This window comes from Triticum urartu, chromosome 4, assembly GCF_003073215.2.
Source record: "Triticum urartu cultivar G1812 chromosome 4, Tu2.1, whole genome shotgun sequence".
Classification (NCBI taxonomy): Eukaryota; Viridiplantae; Streptophyta; class Magnoliopsida; order Poales; family Poaceae; genus Triticum; species Triticum urartu.
This window is the reverse complement of record NC_053025.1, coordinates 122097336-122118077: the sequence shown is the minus strand read 5'-3', so window position 1 is coordinate 122118077 and position 20742 is coordinate 122097336. Positions and strand designations below refer to the sequence as shown.

General features: G+C 45.1%; 2 protein-coding genes and 1 pseudogene across 3 annotated transcripts; 2 read left to right on the top strand and 1 right to left on the bottom strand.

The window, feature by feature from the left end:
- Positions 1-7629: 7629 nt before the first annotated feature.
- LOC125551030 (50S ribosomal protein L24) lies at positions 7630-10711 on the bottom strand. The gene is made up of 5 exons (XM_048714179.1): positions 10511-10711; positions 10308-10403; positions 9023-9126; positions 8785-8921; positions 7630-8088 (listed from the first exon to the last, which is right to left on the bottom strand). Exons 1-5 carry the CDS (start codon positions 10568-10570, stop codon positions 8006-8008), a joined length of 480 nt encoding a protein of 159 aa, XP_048570136.1. The 5' UTR covers positions 10571-10711; the 3' UTR covers positions 7630-8005.
- Positions 10712-10886: 175 nt separating this feature from the next.
- LOC125551029 (heterogeneous nuclear ribonucleoprotein Q-like) lies at positions 10887-15667 on the top strand. Of its 2 annotated transcripts, none has more exons than XM_048714177.1 (9): positions 10887-11045; positions 12017-12472; positions 12549-12659; positions 13584-13724; positions 13826-14005; positions 14099-14303; positions 14391-14587; positions 14702-14784; positions 15200-15667. In XM_048714177.1, the coding sequence occupies exons 2-9, from the start codon at positions 12044-12046 to the stop codon at positions 15420-15422; spliced, it is 1569 nt and encodes a 522-aa protein (XP_048570134.1). In that variant the 5' UTR covers positions 10887-11045; positions 12017-12043; the 3' UTR covers positions 15423-15667. The 2 variants fall into 2 exon arrangements, with proteins under 2 accessions (XP_048570134.1, XP_048570135.1); XM_048714178.1 differs by having other exon boundaries at positions 10901-11045; positions 11717-12472.
- A 1771-nt stretch (positions 15668-17438) lies between these two features.
- LOC125554653 lies at positions 17439-19984 on the top strand (annotated as a pseudogene).
- Positions 19985-20742: the final 758 nt, after the last annotated feature.

Here is a 20742-nt window from a genome sequence, read left to right as displayed (position 1 = left end):
GTAGTTTTCAATGGTGAACATCATTATGTTGATCATATCTACTATATGATTCACGCTCGACCTTTCGGTCTTAGTGTTTCGAGGCCATATCTGCATATGCTAGGCTTGTCAAGTCTAACCCGAGTATTCTGCGTGTGCAAAACTGGCCTGCACCCGTTGTAGATGAACGCAGAGCTTATCACACCCGATCATCATGTGGTGTCCCGGCACGACGAACTTTGGCAACGGTGCATACTCAGGGAGAACACTTGTACCTTGAAATTTAGTAAGAGATCATCTTATAATGCTACCGCCGAACTAAGCAAAATAAGATGCATAAAGGATAAAATCACATGCAATCAAAATATGTGACATGATATGGCCATGATCATCTTCCGCCTTTGATCTCCTTCTCCAAAGTACCGTCATGATCTCTATCGTCACCGGCATGACACCATGATATTCATCATCTTGATCTCTATCAATGTGTCATTACATGGTCGTCTCGCCAACTATTGCTCTTGCAACTATTGCTATCGCATAGCGATAAAGTAAAGCAATTGTATGGCGCTTGCACCTTATGCAATAAAGAGACAACCATAAGGCTCCTGCCAGTTGCCGATAACTTTAACAAAACATGATCATCTCATACAACAATTATATCTCATCACGTCTTGACCATATCACATCACAACATGCCCTGCAAAACAAGTTAGACGTCCTCTACTTTGTTGTTGCAAATTTTACGTGGCTGCTACGGGCTGAGCAAGAACCGTTCTTACCTATGCATCAAAACCACAGCGATAGTTCGTCAAGTTAGTGTTGTTTTAACCTTCAACAAGGACCGGGCGTAGTCACACTCGATTCAATTAAAGTTGGAGAAACTGACATCCGCCAGGCACCTGTGTGCAAAGCACGTCAGTAGAACCATTCTCGCGTAAGCTTACGCGTAATGTCGGTCTGGGCCGCTTCATCCAACAATACCGCTGAACCAAAGTATGACATGCTGGTAAGCAGTATGACTTGTATCGCCCACAACTCATTTGTGTTCTACTCGTGCATATAACATCTACGCATAAACCAGGCTTGGATGCCATTGTTGGGGAACGTAGTAATTCAAAAAATTCCTACGCACACGCAGGATCATGGTGATGCATAGCAACGAGAGGGGACAGTGTCATCCACGTACCCTCATAGACTGTTAAGCGGAAGCGTTATGAAAGCACGGTTGATGTAGTCGTACGTCTTCACGATCGACCGATCCTTAGTACCGAACGTACGGCACCTCCGCGTTCAGCACACGATCAGCTCGCTGACGTCCCGCGAACTCACGATCCAGTAGAGCTCGGGAAAGAGTTTCGTCAGCACGACAGCGTGATGACGATGTTGATGAAGCTACCGTTACAGGGCTTCGCCTAAGCACCACTACAGTATGACCGAGGTGGATTATGGTGGAGGGGGCACCGCGCATGGCTGGGAGAGATCTTTGTGATCAACTTGTGTGTCTAGAGGTGCCCCCTGCCCCTGTATATAAAGGAGCAAGGGGGAGGCCGGACGGCCCGTGTTGGTGCGCCAGGAGGAGGAATCCTCCTCCTAGTAGGAGTAGGATTCCCCTCTTTCCTACTCCTACTAGGAGGGGGAAAGGAAGGAAGAGAAAGAGAAGGAAAGGGGGCGCCGCCTCCCCTCTCCTAGTCCAATTCGGACAGAGAGGAGGGGGTGCACTGCCTGCCCTAGGCCGGCCCCTCTCTCTTTCCCTTATGGCCCAACAAGGCCCATTAGCCCCCAGGGGGTTCCGGTAACCCCTCCGATACTCCGGTAAAATCCCGATTTTACCCGGAACTCTTTCGATGTCCAAATGTAGGCTTCCAATATATCAATCTTCATGTCTCGACCATTTCGAGATTCCTTGTCATGTCCTTGATCATATCCGAGACTCCGAACTACCTTCGGTACATCAAAACATATAAACTCATAAAACCGATCATCACAGAACTTTAAGCGTGCGGACCCTACGGGTTCGAGAACTATGTAGACATGACTGAGACATGTCTCCGGTCAATAACCAATAGCGGAAGCTGGATGCTCATATTGGTTCCTACATATTCTACGGAGATCTTTATCAGTCAAACCGCATAACACTATACGTTGTTCTCTTTGTCATCGGTATGTTACTTGCCCGAGATTCGATTGTCGGTATCCCAATACCTAGTTCAATCTCGTTACCGGCAAGTCTCTTTACTTGTTTCGTAATGCACTATTCCGCAACTAACTCATTAGTTGCATTGCTTGCAAGGCTTATAGTGATGTGCATTACCGAGAGGGCCTAGAGATACCTCTCCGACAATCGGAGTGACAAATCCTAATCTTGATCTATGCCAACTCAACAAGTACCATCGGAGACACCTGTAGAGCACCTTTATAGTCACCCAGTTACGTTGTGACGTTTGGTAGCACACAAAGTGTTCCTCCGATATTCGGGAGCTGCATAATCTCATAGTCATAAGAACATGTGTAAGTCATGAAGAAAGCAATAGCAGTAAACAAAAATGATCAAGTGCTAAGTTAACAGAATGGGTCAAGTCAATCACATCATTCTCCTAATGATGTGATCCCATTGATCAAATAACAACTCATGTCTATGGTTTGGAAACTTAACCATCTTTGATCAATGAGCTAGTCAAGTAGAGGCATACTAGTGACACTATGTTTGTCTATGTATTCACACATGTATTATGTCTCCACTTAATACAATTCTAGCATGAATAATAAACATTTATCATGAAATAAGGAAATAAATAATAATTTTATTATTGCCTCTAGGGCATATTTCCTTCACTGGACTCCATGCAATGGAAATTAGCTAAGAATGAGATTTTTACGGTAAAATCTTTCTATGTGGATTTGTTAATTCTGGCCCAGTCTCGAGATCGTTGCATATTTGGAAGATTAAGGTTCCTTTGTGCATTAAAATCTTTATGTGGTTTGTCCACAAACAAGTAATTCTTACAAATGACAACTTAATCAAGAGGCGATGGGTAGGTAGTCCATGATGTTGCTTTTGTGATCATGATGAAACAATACAATATTTATTTCTTGAATGCCCACTAGCCAAATTGCTTTGGAGAATGATTCATATAGCCTTCAACATTACTCCTCCAGTTGACATTGCATCGTTGTTTGGAATGTGGTTAACTGGGGTCGAACATACTACGACGGCTCGTATTCAGATTGGAATATGTGCGCTCTTGTGGGCTATATGAAATTGTCGGAATGATTTGATATTTAACAGACAACACAATTTAACTTTCTTGCAGGTCATCTTCAGAGCTACCGCTTGGATCCGTACGTGGTCCTTACCCACTCCTATGAAATTCAGGGAGCCTTTGGTTACTGGATGCAACCAGTGAGAGATGGTGGCACGGGTTATATTCAACCGGTTCGGATGGCGGTCGCATAACAGGATAGGAGTCTAGGGAGCTTATCCTTCTTATTGCCATTCCGGTTGTGATTGTCAGGATGAACTTTCATTTATTTTTATTTTTAACTCCACTTGCGAGTTGTAATACTTTGACGACTCTGTGATACTTTATGAATTTTTAATAAGATGGCTGCATGCATTATTATGATGCAGAGGCCGGGGATAAGCCTCTATTTCTAAAAAAAAGAAACCAAAGAAGAAAGAGAAATGGCCCACTAAATTAAACAATGGGGCGCGAAATGATAAACGGCAACATGACTTCTTTCGGTCGCTCCTTTCTCTTCACACTCTCAGCCACCGAGAGACAAACACCAAGGAGACCGAATACCCCGTCGATGCGGCTACCCTCCAACAGAATGACAACAGGCTAAGATGGGCCGTAGAAAAGGCTAGGAAAAATGAAACAGAAAAATGGGTCATAGAGGAAAAAAAAAAGGGTGCCGCGATGGGCGTCCGGGTTGCAAAAAGCACGAATCACGATGCAAGTAGATCGTATGGGAAGCAGTGAATGAGACAAAATAAAAATTCACCTATCTGAGTTTTAGCAAATCCAAAACAAAGAAAAAGAAAATAGAAAAGGAAAGGAAACCGGAATAAACCATTAATAAACAAAAAAATAGAAAAGAAAAACTTCTAAAACCAGCGGCTCGCACATGGATAACATACATGCACTCTAGCCGATGCACACGAGCAGAAGAAGATCGATCTGTACCTGTGCTACCCACGTAGGCACATAACACAACAAATAGCAACACAAACAGATAAATTGGCCGTGCAGTGTTGCTTTACCGGCCTGCGGGTAGGATCGACACTGCAGGCCGGTAGAGCAACGCTTATTGAACGGTAATAGGTGTGAATGAGAGTACGAGATGATACTAAAGCTCACCCAGCTAGTTGAGTTTTAGCCATTGAAAGAAATAGCATGCTATGACAAAATAGTGTAGTCCTTCAAATATGCTATTAGTATGCTATACCGCGTTATCACGTGCTATTAGCGAGACATTATGCACTCATTTATTTAGTAAGACATTTCTCTAAAACCTCGGGGCAGAGAGATGTGGTTCGGCCGGTCGATCGGCCGTTTTGACCAGGCTGGCTGGTTACGACCGGGCCGAGCCACTAATAGCCGTGAGTGGGCGCCGTTAGCCGTTAGGGCACCCGTCGGCCTGCCATGTGAGCCAGCCCTGTCAGGTAAAGCTGTTAAACTGGCTAAAACGACGATCAGCATGACTTGTAATTTTTTGTCATAAAATTTGAAATTTTTGATAGTTATTAATCACTTTTTTAAAGTGGTAGTTTCGTGGGACGGTAAGCTTTAATGTAGTAGTCTTTTGTCAAATACTTGATTTATTTAGTAAGACATTTCTCTAAAACCTATAGTGTGGTATTAGTGACGCGCGTTATTTTTTTCGCTGTTTTTAGCACATCCATATGAAGAAAAAAGTGTTACGTTCTTGTGCTTTATGAAATCAGCACTTGTGTCGGACTGCAATCGGAATCGTGAATCGTCCTAGTAGTTCGTTTTCATATACACCACGGACTCCCTTACGAGTATAAGTAGTCAACACCCGCCTTCCCATACGGCCGCGCTGACCTACCTTCCTCCAAATCGCTGATCGCCCAGCCCACCGGCGAAACCTCTCAAGTCAAGAGCACGGCGACGCCGAGAACAATGACCGACCCCTACCGTGCGCTATGGTTCGGGATGCGCTTCAACCCGACGGGCGAGCAGGCCATTGGTCGGTACCTCGTGCCATGGCTCCTCGACCAGCCGCTGCCTGACGCCGCCGGAATCATCCATGAAGCGGAGGTTTACAAGTCCGAGCCAAAGGATCTCGCCGCCGTGTGGCCGCGCCTTCCCAACACCCACAACCGGTTCTTCTTCACCACCTGCAGGCGCCAGAAAGCCGGGTCGGGCTTCAGGATGAAGCGCACCGTCGGCGCCGGCAGCTGGGTCTCGAATGACAAGACGGAGGTGAAGAACAGCGCCGACGAGATCATCGGATACCACGAGAAACTTCGGTACGCGTACAAGGGGCAGAGCGGCAAGTCGGAGTGGCTCATGGACGAGTACCACTGCCGCGGATTCGACCAATACGCCCTCCTCCATGACGGCAAGGAGGAGCGCGTCCTGTGCAGGCTCTACGTCTCGCCCAACGCCAAGCCGGGATCCCTCGCGCTTCAGCAATCTGCTGCCACGGATCACCTCATGCCTCGTCAGCGTACCATCTGCCGCGGCGTCCGTGGAATTCAAGGACCCCCGCAGCAGCAGCAGCAGCAGCAGCAGCAGCAGCTGCCGCGGCGTCCACAAGAAGAGGTTGGTGTGCCTCCCGCGACCACGCACACGCAGGCGCAGGCCGGGATGAGGAAGCCAGCGCCACAAGTTGCTGAGCGGCAGAGCCCCATGTGGTCCTCTGCCACTGCCAGTTCGAAGCCGGGATACGTCGCGCGCCAACAGGCTGCAACAGGAGATCATCGTCTTAGAGTTGAAGAACCCGCCATCATGGCCGCGCCGCCGCGTCCACAAGCACGACCGCAGCAGGTGATCGTCGGGGCAACAGAGACGCCACGCGGCCTTGCTCTTTCGTCGGGGCAACAGCAACGTCGCGTCACGGTTCCTGCGGCGATGACCACGCAGCAGCAGGCGCCCAAGAGGCCGGCGCCTCCCATTGCCGAGCCGCCGCACCCCAAGCGGATGCGTGCTGCTGCTCTCGCTCCAGCTCCCACACTTGCCGCCGTGAAGCCGGCGTCAGCAGCACCACCGCATCTCGCGGTGCCACCTACTAGACGATCCATCCTGTCGTGGGAGCCGGCAAAGCGACCGTCCTGGTGTCCGCCGCAGCAGCCGAATTTCCTGTCGGTGCCTCTGCCTCAGCGCCAGGCCACCAAGGACAAGGGGGCCGACCTTGGATTAATGGCAGAGGGCCAGAGCACGATCCAGCAAGGAGGCCACAAGAGGACGATCCAACAAAAGGCCTGCAACGACTACACGGACGAGGTGTTGCCAGAGAAGGCGCAAGATGTAGACGGCAAGATGATCCAACAAGATGGCGATGAGGAGGAGGAGTTGGTGAGGTTCTTGGATGACGAGCTTGAAATGGCAGAGGAGACAGAAGACGTGGAAGGCAAGGCCGTCCAAAAAGATGGCGGTGAGGAGGAGGAGCAGGAGGAGGGCGACGACGAGTTCGCGAGGTTTTTGGATGACGAGCTTGAAATAGCGGCAGAGGAGACGGAAGACGTAGAAGGCAAGGCCATCGAAGAAGATGGCGATTGAGGAGGAGGACATGAGCACCATGTGGTGATCGTGATGGAGACGGTTGGAAGAGCTGCCTGCGATGAAGAAGAAGGCATCATCGGCATGCGAGGTCACTAGTATTAGTAGAAGGCTTCCCTCCTGTCCTGTGATGAGTAGCTAGGATTTTTCCTTTAGTTGCTATACTCTTCACTGTAACAGTCTGAGGCTGAAGCTGTCGTGGCTCCTAGCTTGCTAGTATAAAAGCTGGAGAGTGGGTGGTTGGGTGGCACGACATATATATGAACAACTCTATTTTCTTTATTACCCATTTTGCCCCGCCTCCTTTCATTTTTGGCACTGCCCTCTCTGTTCATCCTTGTTCTTCTCCTGTTTTTGCAGAGGTTGTACCTCTGTTCATCGTCAGGCATAGGTCATATTAGTTCTAGCACAAGAAGTATTTGATGTGCTCAGCAACATCAACGACGATGGTGAAGATAATGATTGGCTCACCAAGCCTCTTTCAGATCACAATGATATCCCATACTAGCGGATTGTGGATGTGTGTCCAAATTCTTGTGGAAATGAATACAGACTGTTTTATCACGGCTGTAAAATAGTTGTGAAGAATATTTTCTTCGAGTGGGTTCACAGTGCTACTAAATGAATTCCTTTCATGTTAACTTGTTAAGAGTTTGTGTTACGATTAACAGAGCTTCTTTGCAATCTGATGCTCACGGCCTTAGGTTGGCTTGTTGGCGGATGCAAACGGTTATCTTAGGTCTAATTCCATGCACTTTCTATGACTATAATTTAATAGTAGGACCTAGTATATGATTTCATCATTGACAGTGTATAGCCATGAAATATGAACTCCTCACTCCTGAGATGAGTAGCTAGGATTTGTTTCAGCACAATGCAACGACTGAAACAGACAGCATAAATGAAAGACTTTGTCGCAATTTTTCCTTTTTTGCACTCGCATATTCAGCTACCTTCAGGAGCCATGCTGGAAAAACAAAGAAATTACAGTAAAAAACCCAAGAACTGTTCTTGGTTAACCAGCAGCCTGGCCCGTACTTTCTTGGGGCCTCATTCATACAATCAAACAGCAAACAAGATGCACAACATTCAATCAGGGTCTTCAGGGACAGATTTCTGGAAACACACGAGATGCTGGCTAGTTTTATTCGTGAACAAATGTTGAGTGCTTCCTGACATAATAACCGCAGAGTTCCTACTATCTTAACTAGGATGGATAGATCACAAATATTCCCGACTCTTTCTCTTTCACTCTCAGCAATGGACGTCTTCTCTCATAGATCAGGCATACCAATTCCAGCTTTGGCATCATAGGTCTTCTCCAGCACATGCTCAATTGGTGTGTCCTTTGGGCCATCTGCATCAGTCAAAGAAAATCAGTCCAATTACAAAATAGACGTGGTATTCCTAGAGCAGAGCAGATGCTCATATAGCAACACAATACATTCACATGCCAGCTAGTGGGTAGATACCCCCTGCACATAAGTACAGGAAATTTCCTATGGCGCTTCGTTTGTTATACATTAAACCTACTTATTCTTTTTCTTATCCATACCATACACAGATTGCCCTCAGTCCAACCGTTGTCAAGGACAGCATGAAGCATCAGAATTTATTCTGCGCTTTTTACTACTTATTGCTTAACTAATTTTATGGAAGTCTTTCTAATATGTAGAATGCAGCAAACAAGCCAAACACCATTAACAGAAACACCTATAGTAGCATGACTATCGCAGATCCGGAACATAAAACATAGTGCTCAAGAATAAGAAAATTCCAGCAACACGAGACAAAATTATGAAAAAATAAGTTGTATGAAGTTGAGATTGGCTTGAAAAAATAAGTTGTATTAAGTTGAGATTGGCTTGCTCTCCTAATTTTAGATGGAGGTCAGATTAGTGTTAGCTCAATTCTAATCCAGGCATCATGAAAAACTCAGATGTTCACAAACAATTGCAGGATAACAAGTCAGTTAATTCTTCTCTGAACAGTATAATTATGCACTTCAAAAGCAACTAATAATGAGCAAAAAGGATCTGTTTATGGAACATACGAGATGTGGGTCTTGGCTTTTTCCTCTCCTTCAAAATTTCTGGCCGAGGTATGACAGCACCAGACGCATTCATTCCTCTAGAGACCCTTACTTTAGTCCCATCTGGCAAATACTTGTATGTAGTCTTGCACGGTTTCCTGCAGTCAAAATGTTGACAAATATATTTTTAGTATGTAGACAAATAAAAACTGTATCTCTAGAGAATAAAGGTAAAAAAAGATGGCCAAAAGTATCATACCCGGTGACTGGATCAATTACTTGTACATTTGAAACATGAAGTGGAGCTTCCATTGAGAAGATCCCACCTGTTTGTCCTTCCCCTTGCTTAATATGTTTCTTAACCTGAAAATATGTCAGCATACAAATTACTAAGTGATTTTTCATTACAAGAGAAACACATAAACAGTAAAAGTTTGCTGGTTGCAATTGTCCTGTTACCCAGTATTCCCCATAAACATGCAACATCTTACAGTAGATATACAAAACTGTAGAAAGACAAGCATTGTGCAGTTCACAGTTCCTGTTCAATATTCACTACAGTCACTTCCTCACCATGTTCAAATCAAACTGCTTTTATCTAACTGAGTCATTCATTCCGCGTTTGTTTGTTATGGGCTTATGACATGTGCAAATCCAGCAAAACATTGCATGGTCTTATTATCAGTTTTTTAAGGCATCTCATTGTGAGTTTGACAATTAACTAAAAGTAAACATATAACAGAGTGAGGGACATTGTAGTATAAGTATGTATAGCACAGTAACAACTTGGTAGACGCAAACATGCCCAAAAAGGGAAAAATCTATGCTAACCGCTCAAACGTAGATAGGCACGCACAACGCTGCAATATATCTTGGCAGGGTTGTTTTGGTCCCCTTTCCCTACCATTTTAATGGATTAGGCCTAACCTCCAGCCTTTCAAACACGCCTTAAGTGGCACTTGCATTGCTTGAGCTCTCCAAGATTTGACCAAAAAGCCGACCTCCATATATATGATGATTCAAGCAGGCAAGTATCCTACAAGTAATATGTGCTCGTTCCGTACTTATGGTATTCTGATGTCGTGGTGGATGCACGGTATGTGGTGGGAAGTGTTAGATTCTCGTTTACTTTACAGATTTATATTCATATAGATGGTATCCCAGTGGGAATTTTCTTCCTGGGCACTATCGTTTTATCTCATCATTCATGACAATCGAATGGAGAAAAAAAAATCCTCTGTTGCAGTAATCACCAAATGACATCTGTGCAGCTGCAGCATAGCAGCTACTTACAACACTAGCCTGGGTCCTGAAGAATTAGCACGCGGAATTAACGCAGCCAAGTTGCCCATTCACTTTCAGTGGACTGGGAATTTCGACAAACACCTGTAGTGCAGCACTCGGAGCACGTATCACATTGCATACAGCTAGTCACAGATACGCAAATCGATACTCCCATGACACCACACAGTAGCACCGAATCCTAAGCAATAGCTGATAAGAGAAACCGAAGAAGGAAGAGCGCCGGCGATTATATATATTACCAGATTCTTGCCCTCGACGATGACGCGATTCTGCGACCGGATGACCCGCTTGATCAGCCCGCTCTCCCCCTTGTCCTTGCCCCTTATGATCATCACCTGGCGCCAATTTCATCAGACAGAAAAAGGAAGAAGAGATTTCAGAGAGATCTCGAGCGCAACGGGAGCGGGAAGAGGAGCGAGCGGGGTGTGGAGGAGCCGCGCACGTTGTCGCCGCGGAGGATCTTCCAGTGCCTGATGAGCTTCTCCGCGGCCTTCCACCCCATTCCTGCCTCTCAGCTCAGGCGGCGGCTTGGCTCGGCTCGATTTGGCTGGGAGAGTGGATGGATGGAGAGAGACGGCGGCGCTCGCGGGGGAGGGAGGGCGGCCGGAGGAAGAAAACCACCTGGGATGGGCCTCAAAGCGGGCCGGCAGAAACTGGCATGACAAGTGTGTGAGCCGGACCCAAGCGTCGGCCCACGTAGCTAGGCGGCAGGCCCGTGGCTCTCCGGAGGCAGGCGGATCAACGGTGCTGGCTCGGTCAGCGCAGGATCGGACGGCTGGGGAAATCTCAGGGATGAGAGTGTGACGGCGGAAAAGAGTGAGGGCTAGACTGCAAGTTGCTCTCTAAATGAGCCGCGACCTCGCCCAGCTCTTCTTCCTCCTCCTCCTCCTCCTCTAGCTAGGGCTAAGCTGATCCTCTCCCCCTTCGCCGGCGGCTCCAGCCCCAACTGTCAGATTCCAGCCGCTGACAAGAGAGAGGTAAACTCGCCGAACCCCTCGCCAAGATCTGTCTATTGCTCGCGGCCACTTTCTTGCCATGCGTCTTCTCTCGCAAGTCCGTCGCGCTAGCTTGTTCCGGCCTCCGATTCGGTCGCGATTTTGGTTCTTTGCTGCGGCAGAGGCGCCAAGTCGCCGACGAACGTGGATACGAACACCTCGTGAAATCCCCTTGTTGCTGCGTCGATTCAACTGGTAAAAGGCTTGGGCTTGCTGCTTCGATTTCCGTAGTTGTGTTTCTCCGGCTTGGGCAGTGGCCGTAGTGGCATGAACCTGGGCGAAAAGGATGCGTCCTTTTGCGTCGATTGCTTTATCCAATCTCTATGTATGGCCAGTCGCTTTACTTGGTACTTGCTATGGGCATCGTAGCATATCCCGCTCTAGTGTGCCCCCACATGCTTTTCTCCAATCATTTGCACAACTAAATTAATCTCCGTAGAAGAATTACGTCCAAAAAAATTTATTCTTGTAACTAGTCAGATTCTTAACTAGCTCCATGCTATATTTACTTGAGTTTGATTTACCCTAGATGCTAGTATTATATATATATACATTGTTATCTACTTCTCATTGTGCTTTTTTTTCCCTTGTCTTTTTTTCTTTTCCTTCCATCCATTTCATGGATTGTTGGCATCTTTCAATTAAGCCATCAGCCCGTCGTTGGTTACACTTCCAAGTGCATCGCCTTGACCATCGTTTGTATACTCTTGTTTTCTTCTCTGTGCTTGTTCGGGATCGTGTTCTTGAGAACCTCCCTGTGTCATCCCGAGCATACGCAATTTCTTCGTTTGTCCCTTAAGCAGTTCCATGCCATCCAGTTTGGCACCTATGGCTACATCCAATTTGATATCATTGCATACCAATTGTTCTAGTTGTTTCTGTTGTTTTTCGACCTATCCACATGTCCTCAATTTGCTCTCCCAATATTTTTGCCTCCTCTGCTCTTTCCAAAGTTGCCTTGGAACTTTGAGCTCTTCAAGATGCCTAGACGGACAGAAGATGCTGAACCAGCTCAACCAAAGGAATGCTTGGAGTTTGATGATAATGAAGAGGAGGAGGTAGAAGAGGAAGAAATTGAGTATGAAGAAATTGAGGAGGAGGTAGAGGAGGAGGTGGAGGAGGACGAGGATATTTCAGAGGAAGTAGAGGAGGTAGAGGAGGAGGAGGAAGACCCTGAAGAAAGAGAAGTTCTTGATGAAACTGATGCTAGTCATGAAAGTGACAGTAAATCGGAAGGTGTTCCTCTTCCTCAGCAGGATGGTACCAAAGATGGGAGCGATAAAGAGAAGCATGCCGAACTTCTTGCTCTTCCTCCTCATGGATCTGAAGTATATTTTGGGGGCATCTCCAGCGATGCATCTTCTGACGATCTCAAGAAACTATGTGAGCCAGTTGGCGAAGTTGTGGAAGTGAGTACCGTCTACTCTCTTAGGGTTAGCATTTCAATGTGTTTTTTCTGCATTCATATTCTCTTTTTTCCTGCAGGTTAGAATAATGCTGAGCAACAAGGATAGCAGGGGATATGCTTTTGTTACTTTCAGAACTAATGACCTGGCTTTGAAGGCCATCGAGAAATTGAACAAGGCAACTTTCAAGGTTTGTTTCTGTTGATTAAAGTTGACTCATGTTCTCATGTCAATGAATCTTAATATACCCCTATTTATGCACTCAAGTCTTAGTGTCCATCTGTAATCGTGTACCTGCAATGCACATTAATATTAGGCAATATATTAATTGCATTGCATACTAATATTCTACTCCCTCCATCCGAGCGTTTTTGACACGTGTCAAAAACGCTCCTATATTATGGGACGGAGGGGGTATTTGATAAGATCTTAATTGCACGTCAATATTAGCTAAGATATAATTATTTGATAGCCCTAGCATGGATATTGGGTATGCTATTAATTAGGAGAGGATTGAGTGAGGAAAGTGATCTGGGCTGGACGTGCGTGGGGCTGTGGCAGAACATTGAATCTTGGCCATTCGATTGGGTGGCAGACCACCGGAGTAATACAGACTGCTAGATTTAGTTAAGTAAATTAGATCAGGGGGTGGTGGATCTCTTGTGTACACTAATATTGGTGGGTTTAAAAAAGTTGCAATTGATGTTTTTATAAGTAGTAGAGATGGATATTGGCATAGTACATTGCAAGCTTAAACAATTACACGCTTATCTTATGTACTCCATGCCTCCCCTGATAGCCAGGTGTGAATACAGTCTTGTTAAAAAGAATGAAAAAAACTTAACTTCTGTACTCCAGAATACAAGCTCTTGTACACTTGAAAACTAAGTGTATTGTTTTGTTAAAAAGTAAGTTTAAAGTGTGATACCTTCTGTTGATTGCAATTTTTTATTCATTTTAAATTACAGTTTTGTCGATGACTAACCATGATTATACTGATATTTTAAGACTCCATATAGTGTGGCGCATACATATCGGTTCCAGTTGCACCTGAAAGCCTTTTCATTTTGAATTATTATGCTAACTTAACTTTGTCATGTGCTTCTCATAACAGGGAAAGAAGCTAAGAGTTTCTTCCTCCCAGGCTAAGAACAAGCTATTTGTTGGAAATATACCTCACAGTTGGTCATTTGATGATTTTAAAAAAGCAGTGGAAGAAGTTGGTCCTGGAGTATTAAAAGTTGATCTGATTAAGGTAAAGATTTTGATAATCATAACTTGAATAGTTCCACAACTATACCGTGCACCCCCACAAATCTGCTTTTTACCCTTATAAAAGATATTCTGTTTTTATAGGATCCACGTACAGATCGCAATCGGGGTTATGGTTTCGTTGAATACTATAATAATGCATGCGCTGAGTATTCAAGGCAGAAGATGACTGCACCAAATTTCAAATTAGATACAAATGCTCCTACTGTCAGCTGGGCAGATCCCAAGAATGGCGATTCTGCCTCTACAGGCTCTACTTCACAGGTTCCTGAAACATCTGATGGACAAATGATACCCTTTGTTTCTTGTTAAATTGTCATTGATATCTTATATGAACTTCCTATTTCGTGGTTCTAGGTCAAATCTGTATATGTCAAAAACCTGCCCAAGAATGTTACTCAAGGGCAGCTGAAAAAGCTGTTTGAGCGCCATGGTGAAATCATAAAAATTGTTCTCCCCCCTTCAAAAGATGGTCATGATAATAGGTATGGTTTTGTTCACTTTAAAGACCGCCACATGGCCATGAAGGCTGTGAAGAGCACAGAGAAATATGAGCTTGACGGTGAGCTTTCTTCTTGTGTTGGAATGCTGTACTATGTCTTGTTTGTTCTGTTTGGTGCATTTAAGGTAACAAATATTTCTTTAACAGGTCAGCTCCTGGACTGCTCACTCGCAAAACCTCCTGCTGATAAAAAAGACGATGCAGTATCATTGCCTACTGCCAAAGGAGGTCCGTTGCTCCATGCTCCACTTGGATATGGTATGCCGCGGCCAGATCCTTATGGTGCGCCTCCTGCTTATGGTGCCCCTCCTGCTTATGGTGCACCTCCTGCTTATGGTGGACAGGTATATCACATCTCCTGATGCCTGCTTCATGTGGTAAATTGGTAATACATACATACATACATACATGGAAGGGATAAAACTTGCTAAATGTTACATGTGTTGGAACTTTTGCAGCCTCTGCTCTATGCTCCAGGAGCTCCTCCAGGTGCAGCAATGGTTCCAATGCTTCTACCGGATGGCCGTCTTGTATATGTTGTGTAAGTACTGCCATCTATTTTCCTGAAAACCCGATAAGTAGCTGCTGTTAGGAGTAGATGACTCCCTATTGCATCAGACTGCTGTTATTAAGGTGCTCTCCTGTTTGTACATACATGCATGCATTCTTTACATTTAACTATCCAGTACACATTAAAAGTAGTAACAAAGATATGCAGGGGATAGCACAGAATAAACATCAGTACAGCATATACCTCTTTCTTGGCACAGGATGGGTAGAGAAAATTCCGTTTACCTAGCTATGGCCTCTTTCCATTTTACAGCAAATGGAGACTTGGTCATTTTCGATTCAATGGTGCTGATTGATGTCGTTTTAAATCTGCTACCGTGACTGATGTGAGTGTTGTGTTTGATATATTTCCAATGCTGAAAACATATTCCATTCCTCTTTGGCAGGCAACAGCCTGGAGCGCAGCAACATTTCGCTTCCCCTCCGCCCCAGGTGCGGCAACATCAGCATTTCACATCTCCTCCGCCACAGGCACGGCAAATTGGACGTCATGGTGGCAGCGGTGGCGGTGGAGGCAGTGGTGGATCAAGTAGGTCCGGGTCGGGTACAAAGCGCCCGAGGGGAGAAGACAACAACAGCAGCAGTCGCAACCGACAACGCCGGTATTGATCGCAGGGGGTGTATGGTGGTGCTTCGGTTCTAGCGCCAGCTAATTGTGTAATAAGTACATGTCGCCCTGGTCGGATTTTCCATACAAACCTGCTTAGCCCGGTGAACTGTGAAACCGTTTTCGGCACCACCATTCATTCGGAACTGTGTTAGGTCACCTCGAGGTAGTTTTGGTTTGTCTAGGCGTAATTTCTTGTAATGTGGATCAAGTTTAGAAATGGCAAGAACAGCATCGGTGTCTGATATCTACTAGTATCCATAGGCTGCAGTGTCAAGAAGAACCCAGACCTGATCGCAGAATAACAGCAAATGGCACATCCATCTGAGGTTTAGTCCATTTACATGTCGCCCAGTTTAGATTTTTCTTTTTGAGCCCATGCAGGTATGCAGGAGAACTGCATGAGTTAATATGTAGTCGAAGAAGTCTTCAGGTTACAAAACACGAACTACCCAAAGAAACAAAAGCTGCACGCACAAAGCGACCTTGGTCAAAACAACTGCCCTGGACAATTTAGCCCCCGCTCTGAACCAATTGTGCGCATTACATTTAATTAGAACAATGCCTGTGTGTTGCTACGGGCAACATCTAGCAATTTCATGTGAAGAATTACTCCTTCATATCGATGGTTGATATCATAGTTGAATGTCCATGACGAGCAAAGGCGCAAGAAAGACAAAAATCAAGCATAGCCAAATATTTCTCCAACAATTGCAAAAATAAAGTGCTCATGGCTTAGAATTAAAGAAACAGAGGGCATGACTTTCAAATTAGTTTTTGAATAGATGCATGATTTAACTTTTAATTCTAAGTATGCTAAGTACAATGCGTAAAATTTAGGCGCGTGCTACAAATCAACCGGTTGATTTGTTGAGAAAGTAAACCGCCTTGACAGCCATTGGATCAACCAGCTCTCAGCCGTCAGATCCCGCAGACACTTAACCACGTGCGATGCGCTTCGAGGCGAACGACCGTTGCAACGCACGGTCTGTTGCAACGCAGCATACCCCCGCAGACAGACTCACACCTGATCCCCGCGAATCGCGCGGCGGCGGCGGCAACCGTGGCAGGATCTGGCCATCATCCGCCGTCGTTCTGCCGCCGCAGCACCACCGGAGCATCGAAACACCACCACCTCCCCCCTCCTCCATCTACCACTAGCTCCCCTCTCCTGGTTCGTTCCAATGGCGCACATCGCTAGGGATATGTTCGCCTCCACCTACAATCGAAGCTCCGGTGGGTCTGCTGCATCCTGGTGGACGGATCCAAGTTCAGCGACTGGTGTACACCCCAGGGAAAAACGGCCCCTGGCAAGCATCTACCATAACCCGCCGGTGGTCTTCCCAGAGGCCACGACATCTACATCTGCTGCAAATTGGGTAACAACTCTGTGAAAACCCTAATAGTTTTCATAATTTAGTTGTAGCAAATGTTAAGTGTTGCAAAAATGAGCATGGGTAAATCTGAACATTGAGCTTCGATAAAAACACCATGATACATTGGTAGGGGGGTGAAATGTACAGTTGCTGAATTTTTACTGAAAAACAGAGTATTGTATGTTGATTTGAAAACACAGTTTCAGAGAGTGCAGCATGAAAAATAACATTATGTTGAAAGAAATGCAGTTAAATATGTAGCACCCTCAAAAAATAAGAAGTTGAAACAAAAAAATGTAGCTTATGGAACTAATTAAGTGCTGAAAAGAAAATGATTGTGAAACTGAACTTAAATTTACTGAGTCAAATGAAGCATACTTACATCCCTGAAAAAAATGAAATTATGATGCTGAACTCTTTTGTTGCTTGATGCATTTACATGCTTCAAAAAATTGTTGAAACTATAAAATTGCATTCCAAGAAAATGTATTTCGGGTCATGAAGCATCACTTGTGCTTACAGACTAGCTAAATAAAACTTTTGTTTTGCTGTTGATAGGCTACCCACAGTGGTACAGGAGGTGAGGAGAGCTTCACTGAACATCAATTTGATGCAAACTTTGGAACAACTGCAGCAGCTGCAATGAATGAAGATGATGAAGATGATGAGATTTCATCTCAACCACTTGCACCCTATGTTGGGATGCAATTTGACTCTGTTGATGATGCCAAGCAGTTCTACAACGACTATGCATTCAAAATGGGCTTTGGCATACACATATCTGCTTCAAAGAACAGCCAAAAGAAGGGGCCTGCGATACTAATCAAGAGGGTGTTCCGGTGTGTCCATGCCGGGAAGCCAGAGAATAAGGCCGATACTAGCAGTGCTTCGGAAGCAATCTCAACGGAACAACACTCATCTAGCAAAGAGTCTTGGTTTGAAATGGATGTCGCAAACAAGCGTCAGAAAAATAGATTGGTGCGTCATGATTGCAAAGCACACTTAATAGTTGGGCTGAGGGGTGATAATGGGTTGTTTCATATTCTGTCGCAGAGCATACACACCCTCTGATGCCACATCCAGAGCATGTATGGTTCTACCGCTCACACCGCAACATTCCGCAAGAAGATTTGGATCTCATATTGACAATGCATGATATTAACTTCTCCACATCATCATGCATGGGAATGCTTGGGAGGGTTCGTGGTGGGGACCGGAGGATACTGCCATATGTCAAGAGGGATGTTACAAATGTTCGGTCCAAGCTGCGGCAAACCATAAATCTCTGGGACATGGACATGACAGTTGCATACTTTGAGAGGCAGCAAGATGAGAATCCTGAATTCTACTTTGCCAAAACAGTTGATGAGGAAACAAACTCTGTCACGGGGCTGTTTTGGGTTGATGGGAGGACAAGGGCATTGTACCCTAAGTACAAAGATTGCATCTTCTTTGACACCACCTTTTGCACAAATAGGTATCACATGCTGTTTGCTCCCATTGTCGGCGTCAACAACCATTTGTAGACAATTTTGCTGGGATGTGCTTTGCTTCCGAATGAACAGATTGAAAATTTCAAGTGGGTGTTCCAGCACTTTTTGATTGCGATGAACAATGAACACCCATTGAACATCATGACAGACCATGACAAGGCAATGGAAACAGCCATTTCTGAAGCCTTACCAAATACAGTGCATAGATGTTGCAAATGGCATGTCCAGCGGAAAGCGAGGGAGAAGTTGGGTAGAATACTCAGCAGGGATGAAGTTTTTGAGCAAGCTTTCTACACATGCATCAACGATCCGGACACGGTTGATGAGTTTGAGGAGAACTGGTAGCACATGATACATTGCTTTCAATTGGAAGATAATAGACACCTTTGCAACATGTGGCGGACTCGGCATACCTGGGCTCCAGCATACTTCCGGAAATGCTTCTTCCCCTTCACAAGCACTACAGGGAGGTCGGAGGGCCTCAACTCTTACTTCAAGACATTCATCAATCCTCAAGAGTCGGTTTGGAAATTTGTGCAGCAGTATGAGGTGCTCCAGGAGACGATGCTAGATCGTGAGGACAACCAGGCTTTCATTGCTGAAGCAACAACAGCACCTCTTTACTCGAAATACAACATTGAGCGTCAGGCAGTGAACTTCTACACCCGGGCAGTTTTTGGCAAGTTTCAATCAGAAGTGATTGCATCGACGGGATATGTAATCAACCAGGTCCCTGCAATTCACAGTGGAAGCATGAACTTTGAACTTTTCTCAAATTACTATGAGGACCCAAAAATATTTAAAGTAAATGCTGAGATGTCAGATGAGAAGTTTGAGTGTAGTTGCAGCTGTTTTGAGATGAATGGAATTATATGTGCACACAACATTAGAGTGATGACTCATCTAAATGTGCAGACTATCCCACAACGCTATTTGCTAGAGAGGTGGTCTGAAAAAGCAACAACACCAACAGGCAGCCAGCTTCTGGATTTTGGACTCCCATCGAACAATACCCTCAAGTACAACTCACTCTGCAGGAAACTTACTTGGTTGGCCTCATAAGCTTGCAGCAATGACTTTGCATACAACCTGCTAAATGATGCAGCAAATCAGCTTGAGTGTGTTATAGCTGCAGCAAAAAGAGGGGAACTACCAGAGCAGCAGGAAGAACATCAACAGCAAATGCCGCAGCAACCAGCAGAAACTCAAAAGGTGCCAAGTCGGCAGCGACAAAAAGCCAATCCAACAAAGCAACAAGGTCAAGCCACCAACCCGGCTCCACGACATGAACAAACGGCTGATCCGCCTGCTGCACAACTGGGTGCCATGCTTCAAAACCCAGCGCGTGTTCCGAAAAAAGGTCGACCAACTGAAAAGGAGAGGAGGAGGAAGACTCTGCTTGAGCAACGAGAGGATGCACACAAGAAGAAGGCTAGACAAGAGGAGAAGAAAGAGGAAAAGAAGAAGGAAGCCAAACCAAGGGCAAAGCCTGGACCAAAGAAGAAAATGCTTTGCAAGTATTGCGATGAAGATGGTCATGCCATACAAGAATGCAAGTACTTGAAAGCAGCAATGTCTATCAAGAAATGTAGATATTGCAACGAAGATGGCCATGATGTTCAGGAGTACTCCTACCTAAAAGCTGCAATGTCGAGAGATGAAGATATGGCTAAAGCAACAGAACTTAGGCTGTGATGTAGAAAATACACATGTTTTGAGATTGGGAAAAAAGACACATGTTTTGAGATTCTGTACCCAAATGTTGTATTGAGCAACGTAATGCAAACAAAAATATGTTAGGTGCTAAGAAAAATCTGAAGCATTATTGGGTGTCTTGTATGTATTGGTGTTGACACATCCAGTTGCAATTTAATTGGAGAGTAATTTTTGTATTTGAAAATGAAAGCAACATTCAAATAAAAGTTACTTCGATTCACGATTAGTTTTCGTGCTGATCGCACTTGCTATGCATTCCGATTCCGTTTTCACTTCTAGTGTGTGTTTCGTCGGTGGGAAAGAAGGAAGTGTGAAAAACATGAAGGATGAAAACCATCCAGTCATGATACTGGTTGCTGCATTTCACTGTTCAAAAAGATGAAGTGGGAAAAATGAAACATGAAAACATCATCTCTTTGATGTTGGTTGCTTTATAAAAAACAGAGAACAATCACGGGGGCGGGTGTTGCGATTAAAAAATATCTTTGCATGTATGAAAACATCATCTCTCCTTGTAGATCTGAAACACATCGAGTTACAGTGGCACTCTTGCTCCAAAAACATTTCGACAAGTGTTTCGCTAAAAATATCACTAAGTACTTAAGAAAAAAAGAAACTACTGGCCACTACGAGCACGCCACTCTAGCTCTCCCAAGACCACCTTGCTAATCTTGCGTCTCAAGAATGACCACCCTTTTGATGCAGCATCTTCTTCAGCTGCTCCGCAGGGTCCAACT